General features: G+C 51.0%; 1 protein-coding gene across 3 annotated transcripts in view; it reads right to left on the bottom strand.

Moving 5' to 3' along the window:
- The window catches only part of Lhx2 (LIM homeobox 2), a 30,219-nt gene extending 5,934 nt beyond the window's left edge, over positions 1 to 24,285 (bottom strand). Inside the window, exons 1-4 of one of the 3 annotated variants that reach the window (XM_032903223.1) lie at positions 23,899 to 24,285; positions 10,274 to 10,476; positions 8,939 to 9,342; positions 3,645 to 3,850 (exon numbers count right to left, since the gene is read on the bottom strand). In XM_032903223.1, the coding sequence (XP_032759114.1) occupies positions 3,645 to 3,850; positions 8,939 to 9,342; positions 10,274 to 10,473 (810 nt within the window). In that variant the 5' untranslated portion in view covers positions 10,474 to 10,476; positions 23,899 to 24,285. Of the gene's footprint in view, positions 1 to 3,644; positions 3,851 to 8,938; positions 9,343 to 9,651; positions 9,710 to 10,273; positions 10,477 to 11,880; positions 12,124 to 23,898 lie in introns of those variants that run through there. The other 2 variants (XM_032903222.1, XM_032903224.1) reach the window with 2 other exon arrangements.
- Positions 24,286 to 26,020: the final 1,735 nt, after the last annotated feature.

Genomic DNA, 26,020 nt, shown 5'->3' with positions numbered 1-26,020 from the left:
GTAAGTGCTAGTGTTATCATTATTGTTGTTACCATTACTTGAGACAGGGACTCACATAGTCAAGGCTGGTTTTGAACTCACTTGAATTGATCCTCCTGTCTCTACTGAACACTGGAGTAATAGACATGCTTACCATGTGCAGCTTACATATACCCGGGGCTTCCTGTGTGCTATGTTCTCATTCTACCAACTGTGCTACAGCTGAGGCCACTGAGGCTTGGAGCAGTTAACACCAAGGATCATTCAAAGTGGGAGTGGGAGTGGGAGAGCTGCACTAGGACCTCATTGCAGCGGCTGCCAGGTTCCAATAGGGATGCCGCACCTCTGGTCTACGATGTTGGTGGGGCTCACGCTGTATACATGAAATACACCATAGGACCACCATTCTCCCTCCTACACATCATGCATTGCCCACCTCTGGGAGCACAACTCAGTTTCAATCCCCTTTGTCCTGAAAACCTTCTGAAGGATTGAGGCGAAACAAGACCGTGGGGGAAAATGCGTTAGGGAACACTTTCGTGTTCTAACACCACTAAGCTGGTGAACTGATTCCGGAATCATTTTATCTGATTTTATTTTATAACATAGTTTTGATTGTTTGTGGTGCTAGTGATCTACCCAGGGCTGTGTATATGCTAATTAAGCACTATCGTTCTTCCCCCGGACCAGGTTCTTACTATGCATCCTACCTAGTCTGGTTTTAAACTTGAGGTCTTCCTGCCTCGGCTTCCCAGCTGCTGGGAGGACAGGTATGGGCGAGCCAGCCCTTTTGAGAAATGCTTAGTAGATACCTACTGCGTGCAAGCAGGCATCAGAGTCGTCAGCTTCCTCCACATGTAAGTTAGTCTCCTTCAAATTTCACGGGTAGGGTATTAAGGTCAGAGAGGAGCACCAAACCTCAGGGCAGGTAACACAGGGGGCAGGGGGAGGCGGTATTTGAACCAGTCCATCACCTTCCAAAGCCATATCTACAGTTGTCTCACTCCGAATCACTTCCAGCCTAGGTCCCCAAGATGTCCCATTGACAGTCAGGGTGATGAGGAGCAAGCCCCGCCCTGACCTTTCCTGGTTCTGTAACCACAGGCTTAAAAACCTTCTCAGCTGCCAGGTGGTAGCCTTTGGTACATGCCTTTGGTCCCAGTGCCTGGGAGGCAGAGGCAGGGGGATCTCTGAGAGTTTGAGACCAGCATGGTCTACACAGCAAATTTCAAGACAACCAGGGCTACCCAGAGAGACCCTGTCCTGGAAAACAAAAACAAATCTAAATCTTCTCAACTGTAAATCAGGCAGGAAAAGAGTAAGGTGAGGTAGCTACATGGCCAGAAAGATGCTTTGCAGTCATGACCAGTCAGGCTCTTAGAGAAGAAAAATGATTCGTGTAGGAGATGGAGAGAGGTGTGGGAGGAAGAGAAACCCTACCCCAAGCTACAGGCCCCAAGCTACAGGCCCCAAGCAATGCTTATACTCTTGAGAACTCAGCCTAGGTTGGCTCAGAGGAGAGGGTACTCTGCCCATTGGTCAGGCAGTGGCCAGCAAAGTGTGGCTTGGGGCAGGCAGAAATCATTTGGGGCTTCATGTACTCATCTGCACTGTAGGGAGGGGAGTCTAACCCTTGACATAGAGTGCCTGGTCCATTCCACCGTCATCCCAAACTAATTACCCCAAGGAGAAACTGATTGCTTGTAGTCATCTCTAACCAACAGATGAGTTTCTTCCAAGCCAGGACCAATTCATCTGTCCAAGTGCCCTGGAGCATAGCTCCAAGGGATAAAAGAACAAGAGAGAGCTAAATTGGAAATCCTATGTGTTCCTAAGCCAGGGAACCCTATCTCCTGCCTCCAAAGAAGCAGGGGTAGACTCTTCTGTATCATGACTATTAAGACTGAACTGTGAGTGTAATCTAGACAGCTGGGAGAGAGATGTGCCCTCATTGGTGACCTTTTTACAAATGAGAAAGCTATGACTCAGAGAAGGTAACTGATTTGTCCAAGACATACGGCTGGTGAAATAAACCTAGGGGTCATTTTGTGAGTTCGGGTTTTTTTTTTTTCTGAACTCCAGATCTCCCCCACTTCCCAGCATCCCACAAGGCATCTAGAAAGAGAGAGAAGCTACTAACCAGAGAAAAGTATTAAGTCCTCAGTCCAGGCTATCCCGGAACTAAATGAGAGAGCTTTGAGATGGGGGAGGGGAAAAAAAAAAAAGAGGTGTACAGCAGGAGGTCTCCAAGGAGGGATGGGGACCTAGCCTCAAGAAAGGAAGAGTCTGAGAGAACTGGCCAGAGTAATGTGAACACTGACTGCAGCAGTGTGCCCCTCAGAGTCCAGGCCAGAAGAACCCAAGGCTACCCAGCGCAGACCAAAGGGCAGACTCAGAGAAGCAGCAGCATGCCCCTGGACCTCCCTTACCTCCCTTGATTCATCACCAGCGACTGAAGGGATGCCCAGAGACTTCCCAGGTGCCCACCCAGGTGCCTCAACCACTGGGGTCTGTACCCTCGCTCCCACCAAAGTCAGTCACATCCCACCACCACCGATACCCCATTAAGTTTTGTTTTGCTTTCTGACAGTCACTGAGACTTTCTTAAGACAGGCTTCTGATTTGTCACTTGCTCAGCTTTCAATATCCAGGACCTGTCCTTGCTGTGACACAAGTCAGGTTGCATAGTCTCTCAAATTTTCTTTTGTTTTTCGGTTTTGGTTAAACTTCTATTGGTGGTGGTGGGGTGGCTCTGACTTGTATGATGGGGAAACTGAGGTCTCACAACCAGGACTGTTCATCCCAGTTAATCACATAACAAACTAACTTAATGCTATTTTTTAACTAGCATCTACCAAGCATAAAGCATGAGGTAATTCTGTTGTCACCTGTGTCAACACAGCAGCACCTCCCATCGGTGGCATGGCTGGGTGACTCTTGGTGCATTTCACATATTGTAAACTGAAGCTCAGGGGGCATAAGAGGTTTGTTTAGTGCTATGAATGAGTATCAGAAAAGCAGAAAGTTTGAAATTTGTTGTTCCAACATGGTGCCACACATTGGGGCTGCAGACTAGAGTTTTCAACATCTTTGGGAGCGTGGGATTCCCATGAAAGTTCCAGATCCTGTCTAGAACACCACAGCATCTCCAACTCTTGTTCCCTATAAAGTCTGGGAGGCAGACAACATAAAACGAACGAACGAACGAATGAACGAATGACAACCCAGGAGATAAGTTAGAGCTACCAGAAGAAAATCCAAGAAAAGGAAGAATGACGTGGTGGGGGCAAATGGACAGAGAGGCACTAAACTTAAGGCACTAAAAGTCCCTTGGGTGGGGACGAAGCAGGAGGGTTCTGGATTCATCTGAAATACTAGAGCCTCTTAAAACATGAGCATGTTGGAGAGTCATTTGAGTAATAGATGATAACTAAAAATAGTTTACCACCAGGAGGGAAAAAAAATCAAGTATGAAGACAGAGGACCACACAAAGAGGAAAAAATGAGGATGGAAACTGGGAATATGACATCCTAAGACAAACTACAAAGGGAGAGAAAGAAGGCAGAGGCAGACAGGCAGAAAGTTCTTCCAAAAGTCCTGGTCCGTGTGAGATTCTGCCTCAGGCCTTGGCAGCTGCAGATGCCCCCACCCTGGCCCAGCTGACCTGGAGGACTCTCTTGGTGAGGCCGGTCTTTTGCGCGAGCTGCTTCAAGTCCTTGGCATCGGGATTGTGGTTAATGGCAAAGTAAGACTTCATTGTCCGAAGCTGGTGGTGCTTGAAGGAGGTGCGCATGCGCTTTGTCTTTTGGCTGCTAGGGTAGGGCTGGTCGCGATCCAGGTGTTCCGCGTCGTTCTCGTTACAGCTCAGCGCTGGGAAAGGGACGCAGAAGCAGCAGGTGAATTTCCTGACTCTGCCTGGTCGCCAAGTCCACACCGCCCACTGACAAACACATCTAGTCCGGGAACCCGGTTGTGTGCACAGACAATGCTGAAATGGGAATAATATCCCCATTTTAGATATGGAGAAAACGAAGCTCTCTGAAAATGGGACCTGCCTAGGAAATAGTGGAGTCAACCTTTGGAAAACAAAACGAAACCCCCAGAAGCTGTTATGTCGTAAGAATCGTTTGAAGAGCAGCAGTGGAGACTTTTTGGTTCCGTGTATTTTGTGTGTGGTTGGGGAAAGGGGTTCTGAAGATTGAACTCAGGTCTACAAACTTAGCAGCAAGTCCCTTGACCCACTGAGCTAGCTTGCCAGCCCCTAAAAGGCTTTCTTTGCAAGCACAGAGCTGCTGGACAGTTAAAGCAACTCTTTTTTTTTTTTTTCTTTTTTTACAGATGTTGAGACACAAAGGGAAGGCGGCAAGCCAGGCCCTGACAGTGGTGTGAGCCTGCCATCCGTGGTCCTGCACTCTTTTGTTTCCCAAGTTACTTGCCAAGGAAAACCCTGCAGTCTCCATCTCCCCTGAGCAGTGAATGGCACCAGTATCCAGAAGTTACTGACAGCCTCGATTTCATCCCACTTTCATCAACTCCCTCCCCGAAGGACCCCGTGGGCTCCAGGGCCCCCAGCGCCAGGTCTACAGCTGGGAACTATATGATGTAGCTTTGTCATCCGCAGCACTGCCCTGTGAGCCGCTCCCTGGGTTTGTTCAGGGAAGCTGTTAGAAGCTTCTCCATCCTTCGGAGAGAGCTGTAGGTAGACTGGGAGGGAAAGAAGTTGGAGGAAGATGGCAACTTAGGCTCTGGCTTTATATGCATCTCTGTCCCACCGCTACTCTTCCCATTTTAGAGGCGGAAAAAACTAAAACCAAGGAAAGAAAGCCACTCTCACACACTGGTAAAGGACCCCTCTCTCCTTTTCCTGCTGCACCGCCTCCAGGGAAGTCGAGAAAGCCTGACTCTTTAGGGAGCCCATCCCCATCCCGAGGGGTTTTACTAGGGTCTGTGGGGGATTCTTGGTTGGGAAGGGGTTAGAAAATTTGGGTGTCAATAACTGCTCAGCTGATGAGGGCATTGAGGATCTCTCAGAAAGCCCTCGTTTCATCCCAAGTCACCACACTTTACAGAACTGGAAAGGTATCTTTCAACATAGTCCATGCCTAGAATAGGGGTGCCAAAATTAGCAAATAAATGCAATCGGTGCCCAGTTAGATTTGAATTTCTGATAAACAACAGATAATTCTTTTTTAACCGTCAACCATCATAGGTCTCAAAGATTGCAGGGACCCAAAGGAAACTAAAATTTTATCTAACATTTATATGCTTCTTAGGACACTTGTAAAATTTTACCCAAAATTCAGAATTAAGTGGTTATCCCGACAACACTACTTAGAAAGCCCTCTCGGGGGACCCCCTTACCCTTACCCAAATGCCACTGCCTTGATGGATCCTACTTCAAAGCGTGAGCTGTAAATTAGGAACGACCTTACATCAGGGCTTGTATCCACGCGTACCCAAGCATACAGATAACCCCTCCTTCAACCAGCGTTCCCATCCAGAACATCCAGCGTGAAGAATTTAAAGGGGATCAGAACATGACTCCTGCTAGCCAGCAGCACTAAACCACAAGGGAATGGACCCTCCTCTTCCTCCCAGCCCCCAGTTCTGCCGGGTTGGGGCAGGCCTCCCCCAGGGGGAATCTCTGGGCTCATCCCTCTGCCCAGCCCCCACCTGGGCCTCACTGCTGTTAATGAGCTCCGTGGGGACCCTGGCGCCCTGTTGGCCCAAGGGAGGTGCCCTGAGAGCGGCCTACTATGGGGGAAGGTGGGACGGAGGGGGGTGGTGGTGGTGGAAGAGCTGACAGAGGTAGAAAGCTAGAGAATGGGGGCTGGGGGGAGGGAGATGGACAGAGCCAAGGGAAAAGAGTAGGGAACTAGAAGCTGTGGCAATTGGGAGAACGGGAAAGCCGGGAGAGGGGAAGTGGAGGGGGTGGGGGAGAAAGAGAGCGCTGAATGCAGAGTCTCGGAAATAAGGGGGATATGTGGTGTGGAGTCCGCGTGACAGAACTAATCCCGGGGCTCAAGGAGACAAGGACCCTATGGAGAAGACTTTTCCAAACGGCTATTGGCTAAGAAGTCGAGCCAGGAGAGACGAGTCTGGGAGCCCTAGGTGGCCGGCCAAGGCCCCCCCCGTCAGCATGAAGGCCGGGGTTGGAGCTAGAGCTAGCGCTGGACCTGGAGGAGCCAGGACGGCGGAAGAGGCACCGATATCCAGACCCCCCTCACTCGCGCCCCTAAAGCCCGGGGCCGTGTGGGGATTCCTCAAGATCAGGTCTGGGGAGGAGCGAGGGACTGAGAGAAGGGGGGAGGACCAGGGCTTTCTCCCCCCCCCTTTTTCCTCTCAATTAGGCCGATTCAATGGAGCTAAAGAGCTCGTAAAATCATGAATAATTTACTCGTGATCTGTTATTAACCCATCGGGTTTCGAGCTCTTGTCGCTGGGACTGAACCTGTAATCAAATCTGACTTCGCCTCATTTTACTAAAGACGAGACTGTAGGTTCAATTGTCTAAATAATGGATTGGAATCAAATCAGTAATTACGCTGCCAGGCACACACACACACACACACACACACACACACACACACACACACACACAAAAGCTGGGGCTCAGGGAGGCCGAGCTGGTCAACCGATCTGCCCGAGACTCCCGTGGCTGTGGCGCTCAAACAGCGCCGCAAAGTGCACGTCCAGGGCCCCTAGCGGGCTCCGACCACCGATCGTGAGCCCCAACCCGACCTGAAGCCCCGCTCCGGTTTCGGGGAGATTTGTGGCCTGCCTCTGGGGCGAGGGCAGCACGCCAAGACCAGAGAGGGTCCGTGGGAGGCGGGCGGCCACAGCTCCCGCCCCGGAAGAACTTTCCGACCCTACGACCTGAGGCCTGGGTCACCCTTCCAGGAGCCCCAGGCCCAGGGAACCCCCTCCCCCGCTATGCCCCTTCCCTCGGTAGGACAGCCCCCTAACCTCGGGCGCCGGTTTGCAAACTGTCCCTGTGTCTGGCCCCTGGGTACCGGGCGCGTACACAAGCAAACTGGTGTCCTCGCAATCCGAAGAACGCGTTATCCTTCCAAGAGCACTTGCCCGCACACACAGCCCACAGTCTCACTCTCACGATCTGGGTCCCACGTTCCAAACCCAGCCACCCCAAGGCCCACACTGTGGCCATTTCTCTTCCGCCGGCGCCCGCCGGGAGACCAAGAAGGAGGCGAAAGAAAAGATCTAGGGAAGTCCGGCTAGGCCCGGCAAGTAACTTTGTCCCGGGAGCCCCGAATAACTGAGCCGCTCAGTCACTGCCTGTGGGCCTGAGCGCTGTTCCTCCCAGGACTAAGAGTCCAGGCCGGGTAAGGCCGAGACCCACGCGCGCAATAGTAGCAGACAAATCGAGAAACACAGAAGTGGAAAGAAAAGAACAGAAAGGACGGGATTGAAAGAGTGTGGGGGCCAAAGAGAAAAATGAGGTAGCAGAGGGGGCCTTTCTGTAACTCAGCTACCAGCCACATCTTTCTGCCGCCTCCTGAGAAGGACGAGGCTGATCAACAAAATGCAAAAATAAATCTTGAAACCTCTCACTCTCCTTTTGCACAGTAACAAACCGGGCGCCAAGCTGGTGCGTCCAAGAAAACATCAGACAACTCCCCAAACACCAGATACCCCGGAGCATACCTCCCCCCTTTCTTAGGGAAGCTGACCCACCTGATAAATAGAGGCCACGTGGTTTGGGGAGAAACGGGCCTGAACCGGATCTACTCTATTTTAAGGCTAGTGGGTGATGAGGACGTGAGCTCTAAAGAACGTTATCTTTAGTAGTACTTTCGACAAATTTTAAATCGCCGAACCAACCACTACTTTAACACTTTATCCAATCAGGGGTTGCATTTCCCCCCTCCCTAATAGGTCCCAGGATCCTCTATCTAGCAATTTCGTTGGACCGAAAAAAAAAAAAAAAAAAAAGAAAGGAAAAAAAAAAACCAAAAAAGACCTACTCCACTAGCCCACATTTCCCTCCTTAAAGAGTTCAGACTATTTAAAATCCTAATGACCCTAATTTCTCCCCCCACCCCACAGCCTTGGTTTGTTTTGGTTTTGCAACACCCCCCCCCCATATCTTGTGATTTAGTCTAGGGGAAAAGGAGAAAGAAAAAAAAATTAAGCATCGGGTTTGTTGTTACAAACTTAAGAGGGGGAAATGACTGCAAATAAAACTAGTTCGAACGCCAGGCGAGTCCTAAACCTTTCCTGGCCCTGCAGACTTCGGGCAGATGTTGTTGGGCCTCGGAACCTCCGCAACTGTTCAGAGACAGGAAGGTGCGGGAGTACGCTTGGAAAGCCCCGGATGACAAAGAAATGCGAATTGAGCCCCTCACAGCCCTCTGTGAGGACCTGCCAGTTCCAGTCTCTTTGGTGAGGGCTGCTTGCTAGGAGGGGAAAGAAAGAGACCTGGAAGATCCGGCTGGACAGAAGGACCCATAGCCCTTGCAGCTCCAAGCCTGCCGCCCTGGGGACATTCCATATAACCGGGCTGCAAGCCAAGCCCAATGGTGCTCTCGGCCACTGCCAGCCTTTTCTCTTGGGACTTTCACTGCCTAGAGCTGTTGGTCTTCCTACCCTCGGCCACACCGCCACTCGCCACTCGGAGCCTGTTTGGGGTCGGCGCCGCCTTTCTTTCTCCCCGCCACCCCGCACTTTCTGCACAGCAAAGCGGGTGAGGCAAACCAAAGGCGTCTCCAAAATACAATTTCTCAGTGACAAGTTCCTGCACCTGGGTCACCAATGAACTAATGCATTCTCACCTAACGCTTCAACCGAAGGAGCGCAGACTGGAAGCCGCAGTGCTAAAGTCCTTTCTAACTGGTGCCTAGGGACAGGGGCCAGAGTACCCACTGCACACCCTGCACACCAAGCACACTGAAATCTTCCAGGCAACGCCGCCAAAGCTTCAGACGGTCTTGCACTCACCGGCGTTGTAGGCTGCCAGATCTGCCCCGGGTCCTGGACTTTTGCGCTTTCTCGGCCTCCCCTTCTGCACAGTGCCCACGCCGTTGTAGTAGGGAAGACCCAGCGGGTTAGCCCCGGCTGAGCCCAATCCTGCACTCTTAGCTGCTGCGGCTGCCGCTGCCGCCGCTGCCACGTCGGCATGGTTAAAGTGTGCCGGGTATTCGCCCTGCAGCAGTGCCTCGAAGTGCAAGCGGCAATAGACCAGGCTGTCCTTCATGCCGAAGTGGTCGCCGGTCGTCAGCATCTTGTTACACGTGGTGCATGTGAAGCAGTTGAGGTGATAAACCAAGTCCCGAGCACGCATCACCATCTCTGAGGCCGAGATGCCCAGGTGGCAGCGGGCGCAGCGCTGCACAGAGAACCGCCTGTGGGGACCACGGAGGGAGGGGCTGTGGGGACAAATGGTTGGGTATCCCCCCCATATCCCTATACTCCTCCTCCAGGTGCTGCTGCTGTCACTGGGGGGTGGGTGGGGTCCCCTCCTCAGGATAGAAAGCCTGGACTCCAGTTAGAGGGTTAGTGAAGAGGGAACTAGAATTTAACCCAGGCCTGGTCCTGCTTGAAATAGTTTCCCTTAGCTCTCTTCGCACCCACGGGAGAATCTACTTTATTCAGAATCTGAGCAAGTCTTAAGAAAGACTTTACTTAGAATGGGGAGAAACTCCCTCACTTACCCCTTCCTCAACCTTTGCCCCTTCCCTCCAGACCAGCACCTGGGAATCCTACACACCGCTGTAATTCGGAAGAAACAGAGATGGGGAAAGAGAGAAATAGAGACAGAGACACACAGAGAGAATCCATAAATAGACCCTAGCTCTAAAGTTGGGGAGGAAAGAAGACCTTGACTCTTTAACTCTGGACAACTTTTACTACCAGCCTCACTCCCCACTTCACCCCCAAAGACCCAGAACTGCTGAGCTATCCTGGCTCTCCCTCCAGTTCGGTCTCACATGAACCAGAGTTTTTCGGGGTGTCTTATTTCTGTCTCCTCTGGTCGAGTCAAGAAACTTCAAAAGGAAAAGTAGCGTGAAGACCCCACCCACCCACCCACCCAAGCTGACCCTTTAAGCACCCTAAACTCAGAAAGGAGGGTAACGTTGCTTCTCTGTTCCCTATACTTGAGGATTCTTTCCAAAGGTGCCCCATATTGCTAATTTAGAAAGTTGTCACCAAATGTTGGTGGGTGCTGGCTTGGAGAAGAAGGGTCTTGGGTAGGGCAACCTGTACTGGGAGTAAAAGCAAGGGAGGTGGAAGGTGTGGGCCCCTGAAGGCCAGCGGGGTCTGGGTAGGATCTACCTGTAGTAGTCTTCTTTGCAGTAGATGCTGCCATCCTTGCTGAAGCAGGTGAGTTCCGACTCCAGGTTGAGCTTGCATTCACAGCACTTGAGGCAACGCATGTGCCATTGTTTGTCTACTGCCAGCAAGTAGTAGCGGTCAGAGATCTTGCCCCCACAGCCCGCACACAACGCTGCCCGGTCACTGCTGATGGACGGCATGGTCTGCAAAAGGAGAAAGACAGAACGCCGCCATAAGGGACAGCCTACAGCTGTGCTCCCACCGAGAAAACTCGCCCTGAGCTCCTTCCCTGGCCCGGGCTATCTTTGAAATCCGCCTATCTGGGCAGCCCATTTCCTCGGTCTAACAGGCCCAAGCTGCACCACTCAGATCCAGGCAACCACCGAGCCCAGCCGCAGCAGCACCACTTTACAGTTCTAAGTTGTTCTCAGGCCTTAGGTCTTCCTGTTCCTGCCCCCATGCCCTTGCCCCAGGAATGTTCCCGCAGCGTTTAAGTGTTGGGACAGAGGAGGCTCTCCCCGCAAGCTATCCAAGGGAATTCCTCAAAGTGTTTATTAAAAGTGCTGGGCCTCAGAAAAGAACTAAGGGGGTAAAGTAAGGTGAGTATTATAAGTCTTGCTGCACACATTCTCCTCTTCAGAGAGACAGCAGGGTTCCTGGCCCCAAGCCTCAGTATCCTCTTGATCCTTAGCCTACAGGTTCAGACCGGGAAGGTCCAGTAACTTCTGGGCCCCCGGTTGGGTCTTGAGAGAGGATTAAGTGAGATATAGAGCGTCCTACCAGGAGGGTGCAAGACAGGCCCAATGTGAATTTTTTTTCCAAACCAAACTGAACAGCGGAGGTTTATCCAGGACGAAGGGCTCAGGGGAAACCCGGAGGTCACCGAGCTGTGGCTCTAGAAGGGATAAACTCAGGCCAGACTTCCCACCTCCTCGGTCTCTAAAGGTCACTGCAGCCGCTGCTTAGGCAGCGTCTGCTAGTCTGGCCCCGGGGGAGGCTATTTGGGGCCGGGACGGCAGAGCCAGGTACAGAGAACCTAATGGAGTCTCCTTCAGCGCAGAAGCCAGGCCGGAGCCTGAACTCTGAACCATTGCCTGGCCAAATCTAGCCAGTTAGGAACACGGGTCACGATCAACGGAAAGTGCTGGCCCAGATGTCGCAGGGCCCTGAAACTGAGCTAAGGACAGAATCCCAGACCGCCAGAAGACTGAAAGCGAATCAAACCGGCTAGAGCTTCCACCGGTCCTCCCTTTTCCCCCGAGGCGTTGGCGCCAGCACCTACAGCCTAGTAGTGGTGGAGAGTCAGGACTGTGGACTGGAGCGCCAGGAGCAGAGAGAAGAGAGTGGCCTCGCGCTTCCACTTCTAGAACAACGTTCTCCTCCACCCTCGCGGTCCAGATCTGGGTTTCAACCTTGACTCCCTCCTCCGCTCTAGCAACCGGGTTTCCCCTGAGTCTGGCGCCCGGGGCCTCGCACCCTGTCCGAGGATCCCTCAGCCTTGGTCCCGTGCGTCTCGGAGGACTCTACCTAAAGTTCGGGGAACAGAGGCGCTGGCTGGCCCCGCCAGGTCCCAGCTCTCAGCCCCAACTCCACAGTCGCGCGCCTACCGTCTCCGTGTCGCCGCGGTCGATGGCGGAGCTGATGGCCGGAGCCTCGCTCTTGGCCCTGCGGTCCATCTCGTCGATGACCCCGTGCACCTCGGGGCCCGACAGACTGTGGAACAGCATCGCGGCGGGACCGGGGACGCGGCTGCCCCGAGGAAGGGCTTGCCCCCCGCCTCAGCTGCCTGGCGTTCCCGGCTTTAACCCGCCCAGTGCATCGCCACCGCGGCCCCGGCCCCGGCCCCGCCCGAGCTCGGCTGCGCCCCCAGGCCGGGCTCCCGGCCCCGGGCGCCCGCGGGCCAGGACGCCTCCCGCCGAGGCGTGGGGCAGCTTCATCGCGGGGCGCCTGGGCGGCGGCGCCGAAGCCAGGGTCACAAGGGCAGGGGGTGAGGTGGGGGCGGGAGACCAGGGCAGAGGTCGGCGCCCGCTGTGGGTGCTTTCACGCCGCAGGCATCGCTCGCTGGGCTCTGGCGCCCAGGGCGCAAACCAGGGGCGCAAACTCTGCCCCAGGCAGCGGTGGCTGCAGTCGGGGTTCACCCAGGAACGGCTAGGTGCCCGCGGCGGCCCAGATGCCTGGACGTCTCTTCCCCCCGGGGTGTGTTCCCAACCAAAGGCGAACTGGAGTAGGGGTCTCCGCGAAGCCTGCGAGCTGAGCCGAGCCACCAGGAGAATTGAAGAGGAGGAGGAGGAAGAGGAGGAGGCGGCGGCGGAGGAGGTGGAGGAGGAGAAAAAGGAGGAGGAGCAGTGTGGGAGGAGGAGCCGCCGGCCGCGGGCCCAGCCGCGCGCAACACTACCCAAGCGCGCGCCGAGCTCAGCCTCGGCTCCGCAGTCCGCGCCAGCGCAAGCCTCCGCGCCTTTTCTACAGCCGCGCCTGACATCACGTCCTGCCGCCGTGCCATTGGCCGCCCGGCGCCCCAGGCCTTGGCAGCGCGTGCTCCGGGAAGGCGGGAGACCCAGAGGGAGGGGAGAGGCTAGAGGAGGAGAGGAGCGGAGAGAGGAGGTGGTGGGAGCTGGTGGGCGAGGCTGGAGGAGGAGGCGCAAGGGAGGGAGAAGGGAGAGCGCGGGTTTGGAGTTTCTAAGATGCGAACAGTTTCCTGTGTTTCTTCAGGAAGGAAAATTAAACCTTTCCTGGAGTCTCTATCCTAAGAAAGCGCTGCCAAAGGATGCTTGAGGAGATCTCCACTCTCCCACTTGGCCTCTGGAACCTGGGGGTGGGGAGGGGCAGAGAAGACCGACCCGGAGTACAGTTTCAAGAGCCTTCGGCTGCTTCCCGCCTAGCTGGGCTCCGGTCTGGGGCGCTACTCTTTCCGCGCTGCCCGCAGCGGCGCAGCCCTCCCGGGAACCAGGCGCAAGTGCCACGAGAGCAGTAACTCCCACGGGTAGAAGGGCCAGTGAGCATATTCTCGTTCCAAGCGAGCTAGGGACTGTACTGCCAGGCATATTGCTCCTGGATTTCCCAAAAGCTCTGCAGTCTGAAGACAGGTCTTTAGGAACTCAGAAAAAGAAACAAGGAGTCCATAGCTCTGCCACGTACGTGCAGTGTGATCCTGAGAGAGTGACTCAACCTCCTTTACAACGTTTGACTTTCTCAATGGGAAGCAAGAAGGTCCCCTCCTTTTGGGTGTTTGGGTGAAAGAAAGAAATGAATGGACAATGTATAAAACATAGTAGGCACTCAGAGAATTTCTTAATCGCTCCCTCTTTTTCTTTTCCTATTCAAACCTTTTCACACCGGGATATATTTGGCAGTTCTTAAAGACCACAGGCCTATTCTCTTCTTATGGGCTACCCCATCCCACCAGCACTCACTCTCTCCCAGTCTGAATCCACCCAGCCACCTGGTTGCACCAGAACTAACAATAACATGGTCTGCCCAGCAAATTCCAACTGCAAGCCCTGAGTCTCTTGGTTGAACCCAGGGCAATGACTAGGTGTCTGGTGAAGCAGGGAGGCATTCGGGAAGGAAAAGAAAAGCGATTTTGGGTAAAAAAAGGAAAGGGCAAGTCAGTTACTGAAACTCCTTTTCTGGGTTCATCTTGCAAGTTGCTTTCTTTCCATGTGATAGGGGTAGAAATGTAGTCTGAAATGTCAGTTTGCTTGCCTGGCACAATCAAAGGGAAGCCAGGACCAGGACCTCTGTAGTTTATCTCACAGGACACACGGTTGAGGCAGCATAAAGTCACACCTTTTTACATAGTGCACATAACTTTTGCACACAAGTGTGTTACACTTGTGGTGCCTAAGCTCCTATCCGTGTGTGAAAATTCATCTCTTTTGGCATAAATACAAGCAGCCGAATTTTAGTTTTGTTGGCAAAACCATAACCAGTCCAACAGTGCAGGGGGTATACAGGTGGACATACCCAAGGAGGCATCTGAACACCCAGAACTAACACTCCTAAGGCTAAGATGAGCCTATTTAATCTCCTGTCCTATCAGGTGTATTTGCAAAAACTCTTCAAGTTACACGTGTGTGTGCACACTGCATGTGCAAAGACGCCCTAACTTTGGGGAACAACCATTAATCTAAAGATGGGAACATGCATGTGCAATCACACAGACAGTCCTTCGGCGCCTACACAGACACTGGCCCACGGTCAACTCTAGGAATATGTTAGCACCTTATCCTGGGGTATCTGGGACAGATTTTTTTTTTTTCTCAAAGAAAGTAGGAAATGAAAATTGAATCTGAGAGTCACCAGTGTTGATCTGGAGGTTGTTCAAGGGGCAAGAAACTTTGTAGAAAGCCTGGGGTGTTGCCTTCGGTGCTGGCTGGACCCAAGGGACTGCCTTCAGAGCTGGGGAGGGGATACTTGATGGTTCTGGTTAAAAGCTGCCCAGAGGATAGGGAATTATAGCCATAAAGAGATGTACACCATTCAGTACCCACCTTTCTGACCGGCAGTCCCCATCCATCCTTGGCCTCAACTCTCCGGCTGTTGGGATCCCCACCCGGGGCACTTCTCTATTTATTCCTCGCATCTGGCTAGGACGCAATAGCGTCTATTGGAGGCTCAAGCGCATCTCCCGCCGCGGGGAGGCATCTGGGCACCCGGGCCCTGGGTTCAGAGGCCGCTAAGTTTGTTAATCACTGGGGGACGTCGTGCAACCGCTTTGCCCTGTCCTGGGAGACTAGGCAAGGCGAGGAACAGGCTGTAAACACAGATCCTGACACGTGAGTGACATTTACACTGTGCGAAGAGCCGCAGAGAAAGGCAAGGGATGGGGTGGGGGTGGGGGTATCAGGCTTGGACAGGTAATGAAACATTCACAAATGCCCTCGACCCTCTCCCTGTCACGGGTAGAGAACCCTTAGTTCCCGGTACCCTGCGTTTTGTGGAAGGTGACAGGTGAACGGGATTCAGGTCTGGTCACTGTCGCCACTGCCTACCTCCCCACCATCTGCTTCCCCGCAGACTAGCAGACCCGCCGCATAATGAGGTAGCAGCCTCCAGCCGGCCACCGTGACTAACTCAGAACAAAAGCGCTCCTCCACGCCTTCTCCAACAAAAGGGCCACCAGCCCTGGCGCTCCCCGAAGGCTGCGGGGCTCCCGGCTGCCGGCTGCGGAGATGCCGCGCGCAAACTTCCCGAGGCTCCCCGGGCTGGCGGCGCCACCCGGCCGGGGCCGCAGAGGGAGGAAGCTCCCAGTCCAAGGAAAAAGTGAGGCCAGGCTGGAGGAGGGGAGAGGAGGAGGAGGGCGCCGGACGCAGCGGAACCAGGGTGATTGATCTGCGCGCTGTTCCCGGCGCTCTGTCCCGTTATTAGAGCGGCCAAAGCCGGGCCACGCAAATACCCTCGGAATCGCCAACTAATTGACGCTGCAGGCAACTATTTCATTGTGCGCGCTGGTTTTATGTCTTCATAGCCGGTGATTGACAAGGTGTAATTAGTCATCTCACTCGGTGATAAACATGGGCACCCTCCTCCCGCGGCATCAGGCCGAGTGTACCAGCAGAGGAAGCGATAGTTGACGCTGATATACCATTAAATCAAAATGAAGACGTTCAGAAGTGTGTGTTTGCTGTGACGCTCTCGTGGTTTATTTCTCAAATACGGCACCAACAGATTTACTTGATTTGCAAGTTAACTACAACATTAACTGGTTTTATTTATTTTGCCTCTTTCCTTCCTCTTCCTAGGCAGGGATGTTACTCTTGGAGTATGTGAAGACAGTTTGCTTTTTGACAAGCGAGCAAGCGGGCGCCCAGATTTCTACAGCCTTTGGAGTCTCCCCGGAGGGAAAGGCAGATAGAACAAACCTCGGACTGGGGAGCCACCCTGGAAGGGCTCTGCGTAGGGGAACCGCCCCACCCTTTGGCCCCAGACTCTCCTGCCTGGGGCTCCCCGCTTGGTGCTACTGAAGGATTGCCTCAAGCTCTGAGGATGAAGCTGGGGTTTAGGGTTCCGGAAACCTCTCTGAATAACAACTGTGGGGGAGAAACAGACTCTGCCAACATTTCTTCCTCACAACGGAAAGGACTGTTTTCTTAAAGCTGTTGGCTTCAGTCACAGAACCAGTGGCCCGCCACTATTGCCCCTGTCTCCTGTATAAAGCATTAACTTCTCTGTGCTTGCTGGTACCGTTCAGCAAATTATATTCCTTGCTTACTAAAGTGGATCTTCTTCAGATAATTATATAAATATTCTCTCTCTCTCTCTCTCTCTCTCTCTCTCTCTCTCTCTCTCTCTCTCTCTCTCCTCCTGTTATTGATGCTGGTTACTCATTTCAGAAACCTGGATGCTTACATTTTAAGTGGAAAGAGACCTGATCTGTTTTGAGAGCATCAACTGAACAAAGCCACCAGCATCTGAAAATCCGTCTCCAGGTTACCCCTCATGCCCCCAGGAGACCCCATTGGGGAATGATTCCTGCACTTTTGCTGTCTCTCTAACCTATTTCTCTCTTATAGAGCAGAAAAATGAAATGATTTTTCCCCCACTAGGCAAAGGTATGTGGGGAGGAGGCAGGACCAGGAGAAGGTGGGGTGAGGGTCAGAGAGGCTGTGGAGGAGCCCAGCATCTTCAATGAGGACTGTCTTCCACCCCCAGGCTTGCGGGCCTTGTTCGGGCAAGAGAAGGCTGTTTTATATTGATGAGAGAGGTTGTCTGCAGCAGCAAATGTGCTCTTTCACTATGAAATCTGTTCATTGTTTTGGTCACAACCTTACAGAGATCTGCTTGATCACCAGTATCGACACAATATAAGTCTGTGAGACCTTCATTATTTCCAAGAGGAGCACCATGTCTGTGACACTAGAACAGAGAAGTAGCTTGGCCCATGGCAGGCAAACAGGAGCCCAGTTCCTCCTCCTCTTCTCCCTGCAGCGATCTGAACAATTCTGGGGGGAGAAAAAGCCTCCCTGGGCGTCAGCTGAGAAGGTTGGGGAACTAACCAGGGCTCATGCGCGCGCTCTCTCTCTAGGGCCCTGTTAAATGCACTGAACTTAAAATGAAACACGAAGTGTGAATTTCAGGTTTGAACATGATGCATCGGGAAATGTGAAGGTTGGCAGCCCTTGCCTTCCTCCTGCCTTTCGGTAGCAGGTATTAATATTGTATTAAATGTTATGAGGAAGTAAGGGCTGTGGAGAGGAATGTGCTCAGATGCAATTTTGTCAAGGTTTTTATCTGTGATTATGGTTCCAGATGTAGAAACTCCCGGAGGAGGGAAATGAGGGGCTGCTGGCATGTGACATGTGTTTTAAGGTGTTTGGCAGTGTTTTTCAAAGTGGTGACAAAATGTTCAATTTTATTACAGGGAATTGGTAAAAGAAATACGAATTCTAGGTCAGAGATTATTCACCTTCAGCAAAAACAATTTACCATTATTGACTAGGGTGTGGAAAGTTTGTATCTGGGCCCTCCTCAAATAACATTGCCAACAATATAAATCTGTCAGATCAAATTATTCTTAAAGAACAATTGCAACAAAATACACAATAGCTAATTGCATTCTCCTCCTTCCTCCAGCTAATTTCCACAAAAAGATACACGCTGCCCTGGAATGAAAAGGAAAGTGAATATTACAAGAGGCCTTGCATTTCATGTGCTACGAGGACATCTTGTATCCAGAGGGTCAGTTCTTTTTAACTTAGTCCAGAATAACAGTCAGTCCTAAAAAGGACATTTTGCTAGCTCCTGCTCTCAGTCTTTCAGATTAAAGAGAGCAATAAAATTTTCCCACATAGGGAAGCTTAGTTACTTAAATGAGAATCAGGAAGATTCTGTAGGAGGAAGTAGGGATGTGGTGATGGGAGAGGAAGTAGAAGAACCACCAGGTGGCTGACATCTCTTCTAATTGCATGCACTTGATACTGGGAAATTTTCCCACCCGTCTTTCTTTATTGGAAGGCATCTCCACCATCCCTCTCAGAATGCAAGACACCCTAAATTCCATTCTGAATGCAAGTTTCTCTAATAAATCTTTTATGAGTTTCACATACACCAGTATTAATAGATTGGGGTGCCCAGCTATGGTTCACTAGCCTGAAGGTGGGTTTGGTAACTACTTCCACAGAACAGAAAGAGGTTTTGCCTCAAGATTCTGAGTTTGGTTTCTCCAGGGATCCTCCACCAAAGGCTAAAAGACTGTACCATTTTCCGACACTACTACTGCTTACAAGTCATCCCACACCTAGCACCCCATTCAACCCTATCCTTTCTGTTATCCTAACCAAGGGATCCTGGTTTGTGCTCTCCAACCTTGACATGATTTTACCATCCCAGATCATACTAGACTTCAACTTAAATTGTACCTTCCTTGGGAGTCCAGAAACTTCCTCTCCTTGGTGTGGGTTCAGGTTTTGGAAGGTTTTCCAACCTTCCAACCAGAATAGTGAGTTTGGGAGAGAAAGAAGTCAACTACTATCTCATCCAGAACTCTTAGCAAAAGACCAGCCCAACTTTTCCCTGGGTCTGATTAGCAAATCTTTATTGCTGTCCAGGGAAGCTGCCATTGTCTCCTTAGGTGAGAAATGAGTCATTTCCCACAGATGCTTCAGCTAAAGCCCAGCCCCTAGGCTCCCCCTCCCCCAACATTTTTATTCTCCCATTAATTAAAACAACTAATGTCCCCTTGATTATCTTTGCATGAATGGAAATCATTAAAGCCCTTGCAGGTATATGGGAAATTCTGTTTGCTTAAGTATTCACACTTTGATTTCCTATAGACTCATTTTTTTTTCAAGCAAAAAGAGATTCAAACAAAACAAAACAAAAACAAATCTCTGTTACTCTGCCGTGAAATATGAAAACTAGTTTTCAGTGAGCTCGTGGGTGTCTCTGGCAGGAATAGGTGTTCAGATGATCCTGTACTGTCACTGAAGTTGACCCTTCAATAAAGGGGTCTTAGACAGTTAAGGCAGACATTGATAGGTTGGCAGACACGGGTTTTTAATTTGTGCCTGTTTGTAGTCATACAAGCGTTTCCAAGTTGACTCAAACCACTGTGTCAGCCCTCAAAATCGAATAAGGAAAAAAGGAAGAAGAAGAGGAAGAGGAGAAGGAGAGAGGAGGGAAAGGAGGAGGAGGGGAGGCAGTGGACAATTGGATCTGTTTGGAACTTCCCAATCAGTTGACCGGTTCAGCTTGCATTCATTTCTGGGGGCAGCCATAATTAGAGTGATCTATTTTGCATTTACTTCTCTGTGCAAGCATTACCCACTCTTCCCTTGCTTATTAAACAGTGCCACCTGCACCAGACCCAACACAGCTCTTCCATCACTGAGGCTCAGCTAAGGGTCCCAGACCATATATTACCATTAACTGAAGCTGAGTAGTTGATGACAAGTAAAAGCAGTTTCTGGGATCTGTTTTTGAACAATCTTTTCAGCAAAAAAAAAAAAAATTATGAATTCTTCAGATTGTCATCTTTTATAAACCATTTTATTTTCCCTATATAGTATCTTAAACAGCAATTAGCAAGTTGTTTAATTAATGCATGTCCTCTGCATGTCACCAAGGTGTCTCCAGCACAAACGTTCGTAGGTACTAGCCAATGCGGTCAATATTTTGTCATTCAAAGCCTCTGAAGCTGGCCACCTTGTTAGCCATAACAGTATAAAAAGGATCTGAAGAGTCCATTACAAGGCTAAGAAGCAAAGGACAGTTTTCAGGAAACTAGCCATAGATAATCTGAATCCAGACAGAGGGACAGGCAGAAGAAAGTGAGGCAGGAGCAGAGAGGAGAGAGGCAGAAAATGAATCTACATAGACATCAGTGACTTGAAAGGCACAGGAAGTTTCAAGCAAACATGGGACCATTTCTGACATTCAGCTATGTTCTAACAAACTCGGCTCTCCAAAGCTGATGATTTACACATCTTTAAGAGCCTCAAACCTCACTGTGGCTTGTTCTTTTAAAAGCTTCCTGCTTTGTTCCAAATACTGCTTATCGTTGGCATTGTCAACAGCTCTGCATCTGGGAGAGATTAATTAAGTGATAGGTCAGACACAATGAGGTGAAAGGGCATGTCCACCCAATCAGAGCTGATTCATCCGTTTCAGGATGGATCAACCTTTTTTTTCTTCTTCTTTTTTCTTTCTTTCTGAGAGAGAGAGAGAGAGAGAGAGAGAGAGAGAGAGAGAGAGAGTCCAATTTTGGTTCCATCTCAAGGGGGGATTTATCAATAGGGATGTCTGAGCTCCTTTGGTGAGGTGTACATAGCTGAAAAGAATGTTCTACAGATAGGGAAAAGAACTAAAAATCTACACTCTGTCTTTTTAAGGTATAAAAATAAATTCCAACTATCAATCCTGTCTGTATGCTTAAGTTTCACAGTCTGCATGAGAGATGATTTCCCTGAATGTGAGTTTCTTACAAAATAGCTAATTGGCTCATTTATAAATAAGATTGCTATATAACAATAAAAATTTTAAAGTTCATTTTCACTCCCTTCTCCTCCCCCAGGTGTCTGACAAAATGCAACTCCTTTCTCTCAAGTCCACTTTTTAATTTCTAGAAGGAAAAATGATAGAAAGACAGGAAAAGGAGCGGGAGAGGAGGGTATAAAAGAAGGAAGTGGGGGGTGTTCCTAGGTATCATGGACTAAATTTTCCAGACCAATTAGAGATTATCTTTAAATCTCTATCCTTCACCCAATCCACACCTTTCTAAATAGATCTTTAGATTAACGAGAAATTAGTTAATTGGGGAAAGCCATGTGGCTAGTTAGCTTGGTTCCTAAGCAAAGGGTGGAGGAACCCCAAGAAATGGTTCTCTCTCCATCTCTTCAGTCATGCATCAGCATGGGTCAAAACTGGTTGCAAAATTGTGTGTGTGTGTGTGTGTGTGTGTGTGTGTGTGTGTGTGTGTTAGTGACAGATGGATGGACAGACAGACAGATGTAAACTCTGAGCCTGTGAACAAGGCTGGGTCAAGTAAAGTGATTGCTTTGGGCAGACCACAAATAAGATATTTGGAATATTTTTACTTCATTTTTGAACATGTCTAATGAAATTCCCATTTTCCAAGGTCTTTCTTTCTTCCTTTCTTTTCAGTTGGAACGTTAAGCAATGGTAGCGATGTTTTCAGTTGACTAGCCATTTCTCTTTGCCAAAGAAACCAAATGCTAGTATCTTAGTTATCCAATTCTTTAAATCATCTGGGATCTATCTATATTTCTAAAACTGAACAGAAATACTTAACAGCCTGATCAATAGCCATTGACCGTTAGCACACCTCACCACCCTAACATGCACAGCTTGATCATGTATATTTGATCATTGAAAAATTCAAAGCATCTTTCAGCAGTATATCAAGCTTCCCATAAAATGGTCTGTCTGTGGTCTTAAAAAGAATGTGAGTTGTTCTCGCTCCTGAATTCATCTATCCATCCATTTACACACAGATACACACACACACACACACACACACACACACACACACACACACTCACAGACACACACACACACACACACACACGCAGACACACACACACACACACACACACACACACACACACACACACACACACCTCCTTCCTGGAGAATTTATTGCTCATATATTTGATGAAGAACAAGGTAATTAACTGGGAGGCTGTACATCTGGGCAGCACTTCATATCCATTGCAATAATAAAACACTTTTTTCACATTTTAGCAGAAGAAAGGCTTAGTTCTGTCCACAGATTCAGAGGACCCCAGAGTCTCTGTCTGCAAAGCCTCCTTGTTATAAATCCTGCCTTCCTCTTAAGTGATGGCACACACAATTGCACCAAGGGGCACTAAGTTTACTGTGCAAAAGCATTGCAAGAAAAGCTGGTCCCTTCTCAAAGCTTTAGCATTCGTATGTGGTGGTTTGAAATATATACATGTGGGTTCCTCAGTACTCAAGCTGCTTGGCAGCAAACTGGGACAAGAGTCCAAGGACTTATCCTGTAAAGGGCCACAGGTACAATGTGCATTTTAGAATCCCAAGGGCTGTGGTTTCCTATGCATGTGCCACTATGATCTAGTTACCCCAAAAGGAACCAGTTATGTAGAATTTTCTTATATCCAGGGCTCAAAAACTGGTTCTAAGTTTCTCCACAAGGAACCCACAGACCCATTCAAATCACTCTAGGGATCTGACCCAAAGAATACATCTGGCAAACCTACTACAAGTTCCCAGCACAAGTCCTTAGAACCTTAACCCCAGAGACCACCCCTACCCCCAGCCAGGAAAAAAAATTACCTGCAGAACCTCCCATCTCCGGAGTCCCCTGTTCTGTATTGCAAATTGTGCCCAGCACAAATTATTCGGGGCCCTTCCTTCTAAAAGCAGCAGCATCTGGGCTAAGGCCCCCTCCTTTAAAGGAGGGGGACTTCATATGATAATACGTGTAATATGATATGGAATGACAGAATGCATGACAGTTGCCCATAATACAGAGAAGTCAGTCAAAGGACAGAGGGGACATTTGGATAATTACCATCCATTGGCTAGTCAATCACTCGAACAGAGAGAAACTGCACAAAACCCACAATGGAGTTGGGAAACAAAAGAGACCCGAGCCAGACTCAGGATTAACCGGTCTAAAGCGATCTAAATGCTTTTGTGTCTGAAGAACTGAGGCTCCCGGGTTGCCCCCCCTCATCCCAGGGAACTAATTGCGGGGATCAGAGTTAAGGCTTTCTCCCTCCTTTCCTATTTCTTTTTGTAGACTGCTCACCACGCAGTGAAAAACAAATGATTTCTCTCTGTGTGTTCATTAAAGTACTTTAAAGTTAAGGAGGTGCAGGAGGGAAGCGAGATATGGCCCCCTGTCCAGAGGTTGAGAGTCTTCTGCCATGGAAGATGCTAAAACAGCCTCCCTTGGCCTTAATTCTTTGTTTGAGGGTAAGGTCTTTCCTTCTTGCCCCTTGGAAACAAATACTCATGCACCTGACTGGGACTGGGCAGCTGTCGCTGTTCTGGTAGAGATGGACTTCTGGTACCCAGCTTTGAGTGAAAAGTATCTCTGAGTTCCCTCCACACCAGAAAAACACCAGTCTCCTGCCCTGAGTTAAAGAACTGCACATCTAATTAAGTGGGGTAAAGGGGCAACAGAAAAGCGCGTCTAAGCCTTCAATGGGAGGTTGCTACAGACGAGATGGTTGTAAATTGTGGGTAGAGAGAAAATCTTTGTAAATTGAGTGAGAAAGAGGAATCAACCTCTTCTTAATTGGGAGAAATAGGCTAGTTTGGAAGAGGAATAGAGACCTATTTCTTGTTTGGGAAAAGGAGACGAAATGGGGTGATTCCTCTAAAGAGATACCAGGAAATGGTGACTTCAGAGACTGAGAGAGGGATTGAATTCCTTAAAAGAGGCGGATACTAGAGCTCCGTACCCAAAAGCCAGACCCTCCACTCCCAGGGCTGGAAGACTGGTAACTATCACCCAGTTCCTTCCAGGGTCTCAATTCACAATTCATCTCGTATCCCTGACGGGCCCTTGCAAGTTCCGGGCTGGGTGGCAGCCGCAGCTTCAGTGACGACCTGCGGGTGCCCGCGGTGGCCCAGTTCAGCGCCCTACGCGCAGCCCTCCCAGTCCCGGCGCTTCTTACCTTGGTGAGCCCTCGGCAGCGGGTGTGGCCGGCTCTGCGGGCGGCCCCGGGCCAGGGCCGGGGCGCAAGGGACGGCGGTGCGGGACTGGGGGGCAGCAGCAGGGTGAACGCTGGAGGGGCTGGCACGGTGCCCTGAGGGGGGACGGGGCGGAGGGCAGCCCTGGGGCCTGGCGATGCCCGCAGGGGGCAGGGGAGGGGCGCCGGGGCGCGGGTCGGGAGACCAGGGGCTCCCTCCTGGGGCCAGTAGGGCGCTCCAGCCTGAGGGGCCGGCCCGGGAGCCCGGGCAGCACAGCGATCGGAGTAGCTGCTGGCTCGCCTGAGCTGACAAATCAATCAGGGTCCGCGGAGTCCCAGGAGTTGCCACCCTGACTGTGGCGCGCCGTCCCCGTGAGCCCCGAGCTGCCAGCAGACGGCCGCCTCCAGTGGGCTCGGGCCGGCCGCGGTCATTAGGCTGGGGGCGCGGGAGGGGGCGGCCGGGCCGGCGGGAGCGTCGGGAGGAGGCGACCGCGCCGCAGCGTCCTGGCCTGGGCGCCCCGCCCGCCGCCGTCCCGCGCCCGCTGGGCTCCTCGCCCCCCCAACCCCCCGCCCCCTGCCCTGCCCCGTCACTGGCTTCGCCGGCTCCGCTCCCCGTTTGGCTCGTCCCGCCTCACTCCGTCTCCCTCCATCCCCGGTGTCTGTCGATCTTCTTGTCTGCTGTCCTCTGCGATCCCTCCCTGCGTCTCTAGCTCTTCCTTGCTGCGCCTCTTTCCCAAGGTGGGGTTGCCTCTCTTACCCCTTACCCCTCACTCATTTTCACCATTTTCTCCCTCCCTTTCATTTCTATGCCCCCCCCAATCCCCGCCGTTCCCCTGCCACTCACTACCCCCTTTTCCCTATGCTCGGAAAGATTTGGTTGTTCTTTCTTATTCCTATTTGGAGCAGAGGTCCCCAGAATCCAACTCAAGTCGTTTCCCTGCTCTGGGACTTTGGACAAGTCACCCCTGCCCCCCAACCCCATTGCAGTTTCATTATCTTTAATACACGCTAATAAATAAGGACGGTTGTGAAGCAGGGTCTGGAAGTAGGTGTGCCAGTGGCTCTGGATCCCCTTCTGAACCTCACACATTTGCAAATGCGGCAGCCACTGTGGCAGCTGCTTGGCGACCAGGGCACCCTGAGACTAATTTAGCAGGGAGTGTCAAGGGTGATTTCTTCTGGGGTCTCCAAAGCCTCTCCTGACTCGTGACTGTGGTGTCTTAACGCCTATTCCAGATTTTGGTTGGGCACAGTCCGGAGCTGGGTCTGATATCCCAGGCTGTGTCACCTGCTGGATTTTCCTTACCAGGCCCCATGATTGGGTTTTAAGCATCAAGAGGTACTTCCTAGACGGAGTCTTCAGAGTCAAACAGAAGTGAGTTCAAATTCACTTACTTGGGTAGGTAACACCCCTCCCCTCCCCCAAGCTCGCTTCCTGGATATAGAAACAATTACCAATTTTTCTTTTAGAGTTGGTATTCGTGGTGGTTTGTCTAATGTGCCAGTCTATGAAGCTTTCCACTCTGCCCTAGCTTTCATTCAGGCTCTGTGGAAGGGACAGCAACTCACAAGGCAGGGATGGCTTCTGCCTTTATGCTCTGGCTCCTAGTAGGGGAGGCAGGCCAGCACGCAGGGATACTGTCATGATAGCAGATGGGTGTGGTGGATCAAGTGAGATGGGATCAGGAAGGACATTCTCAAGGTGGCCATCAAAGCGGAGACCTGAGGGGGAAGCTAGGGGTTGCAGTCAACTAGAAAGGGACGCTAAAGGAATGGGTGAAAACTGTGGAATGCACAGAGACAGAACCAGCACGGTCAGAATGCCTCCAACAAGGCTGGAGTGTGGGGGAGGAGAATGGGGCTAAAGAAGTGGTCCAGGCTGAGGAGGCGTGCCCTATGGATCTGTAGGACTCTGGATGTCAGTGGTGGGAACTGCTCATATTAATCTCCCATCAGTTCAGTCCCGGGTTCATGTTTCTGAACCGGAAGAAGCCAGGTCCAGCAAAGACATGCCTTTTGCCTTTAGACTTTCTCGTTCCCCACCAGCCTATCTTAAGCACTGTCTACCTCTGTCATCTCTTTCTCTACCCAAGTGTCCTTCCTAAGA

The sequence above is a fragment of the Rattus rattus genome, chromosome 5 (genome assembly GCF_011064425.1).
Source record: "Rattus rattus isolate New Zealand chromosome 5, Rrattus_CSIRO_v1, whole genome shotgun sequence".
Classification (NCBI taxonomy): Eukaryota; Metazoa; Chordata; class Mammalia; order Rodentia; family Muridae; genus Rattus; species Rattus rattus.
The sequence above is the reverse complement of the archived record's forward strand: the minus strand, read 5'-3'. Positions and strand labels throughout refer to the sequence as shown.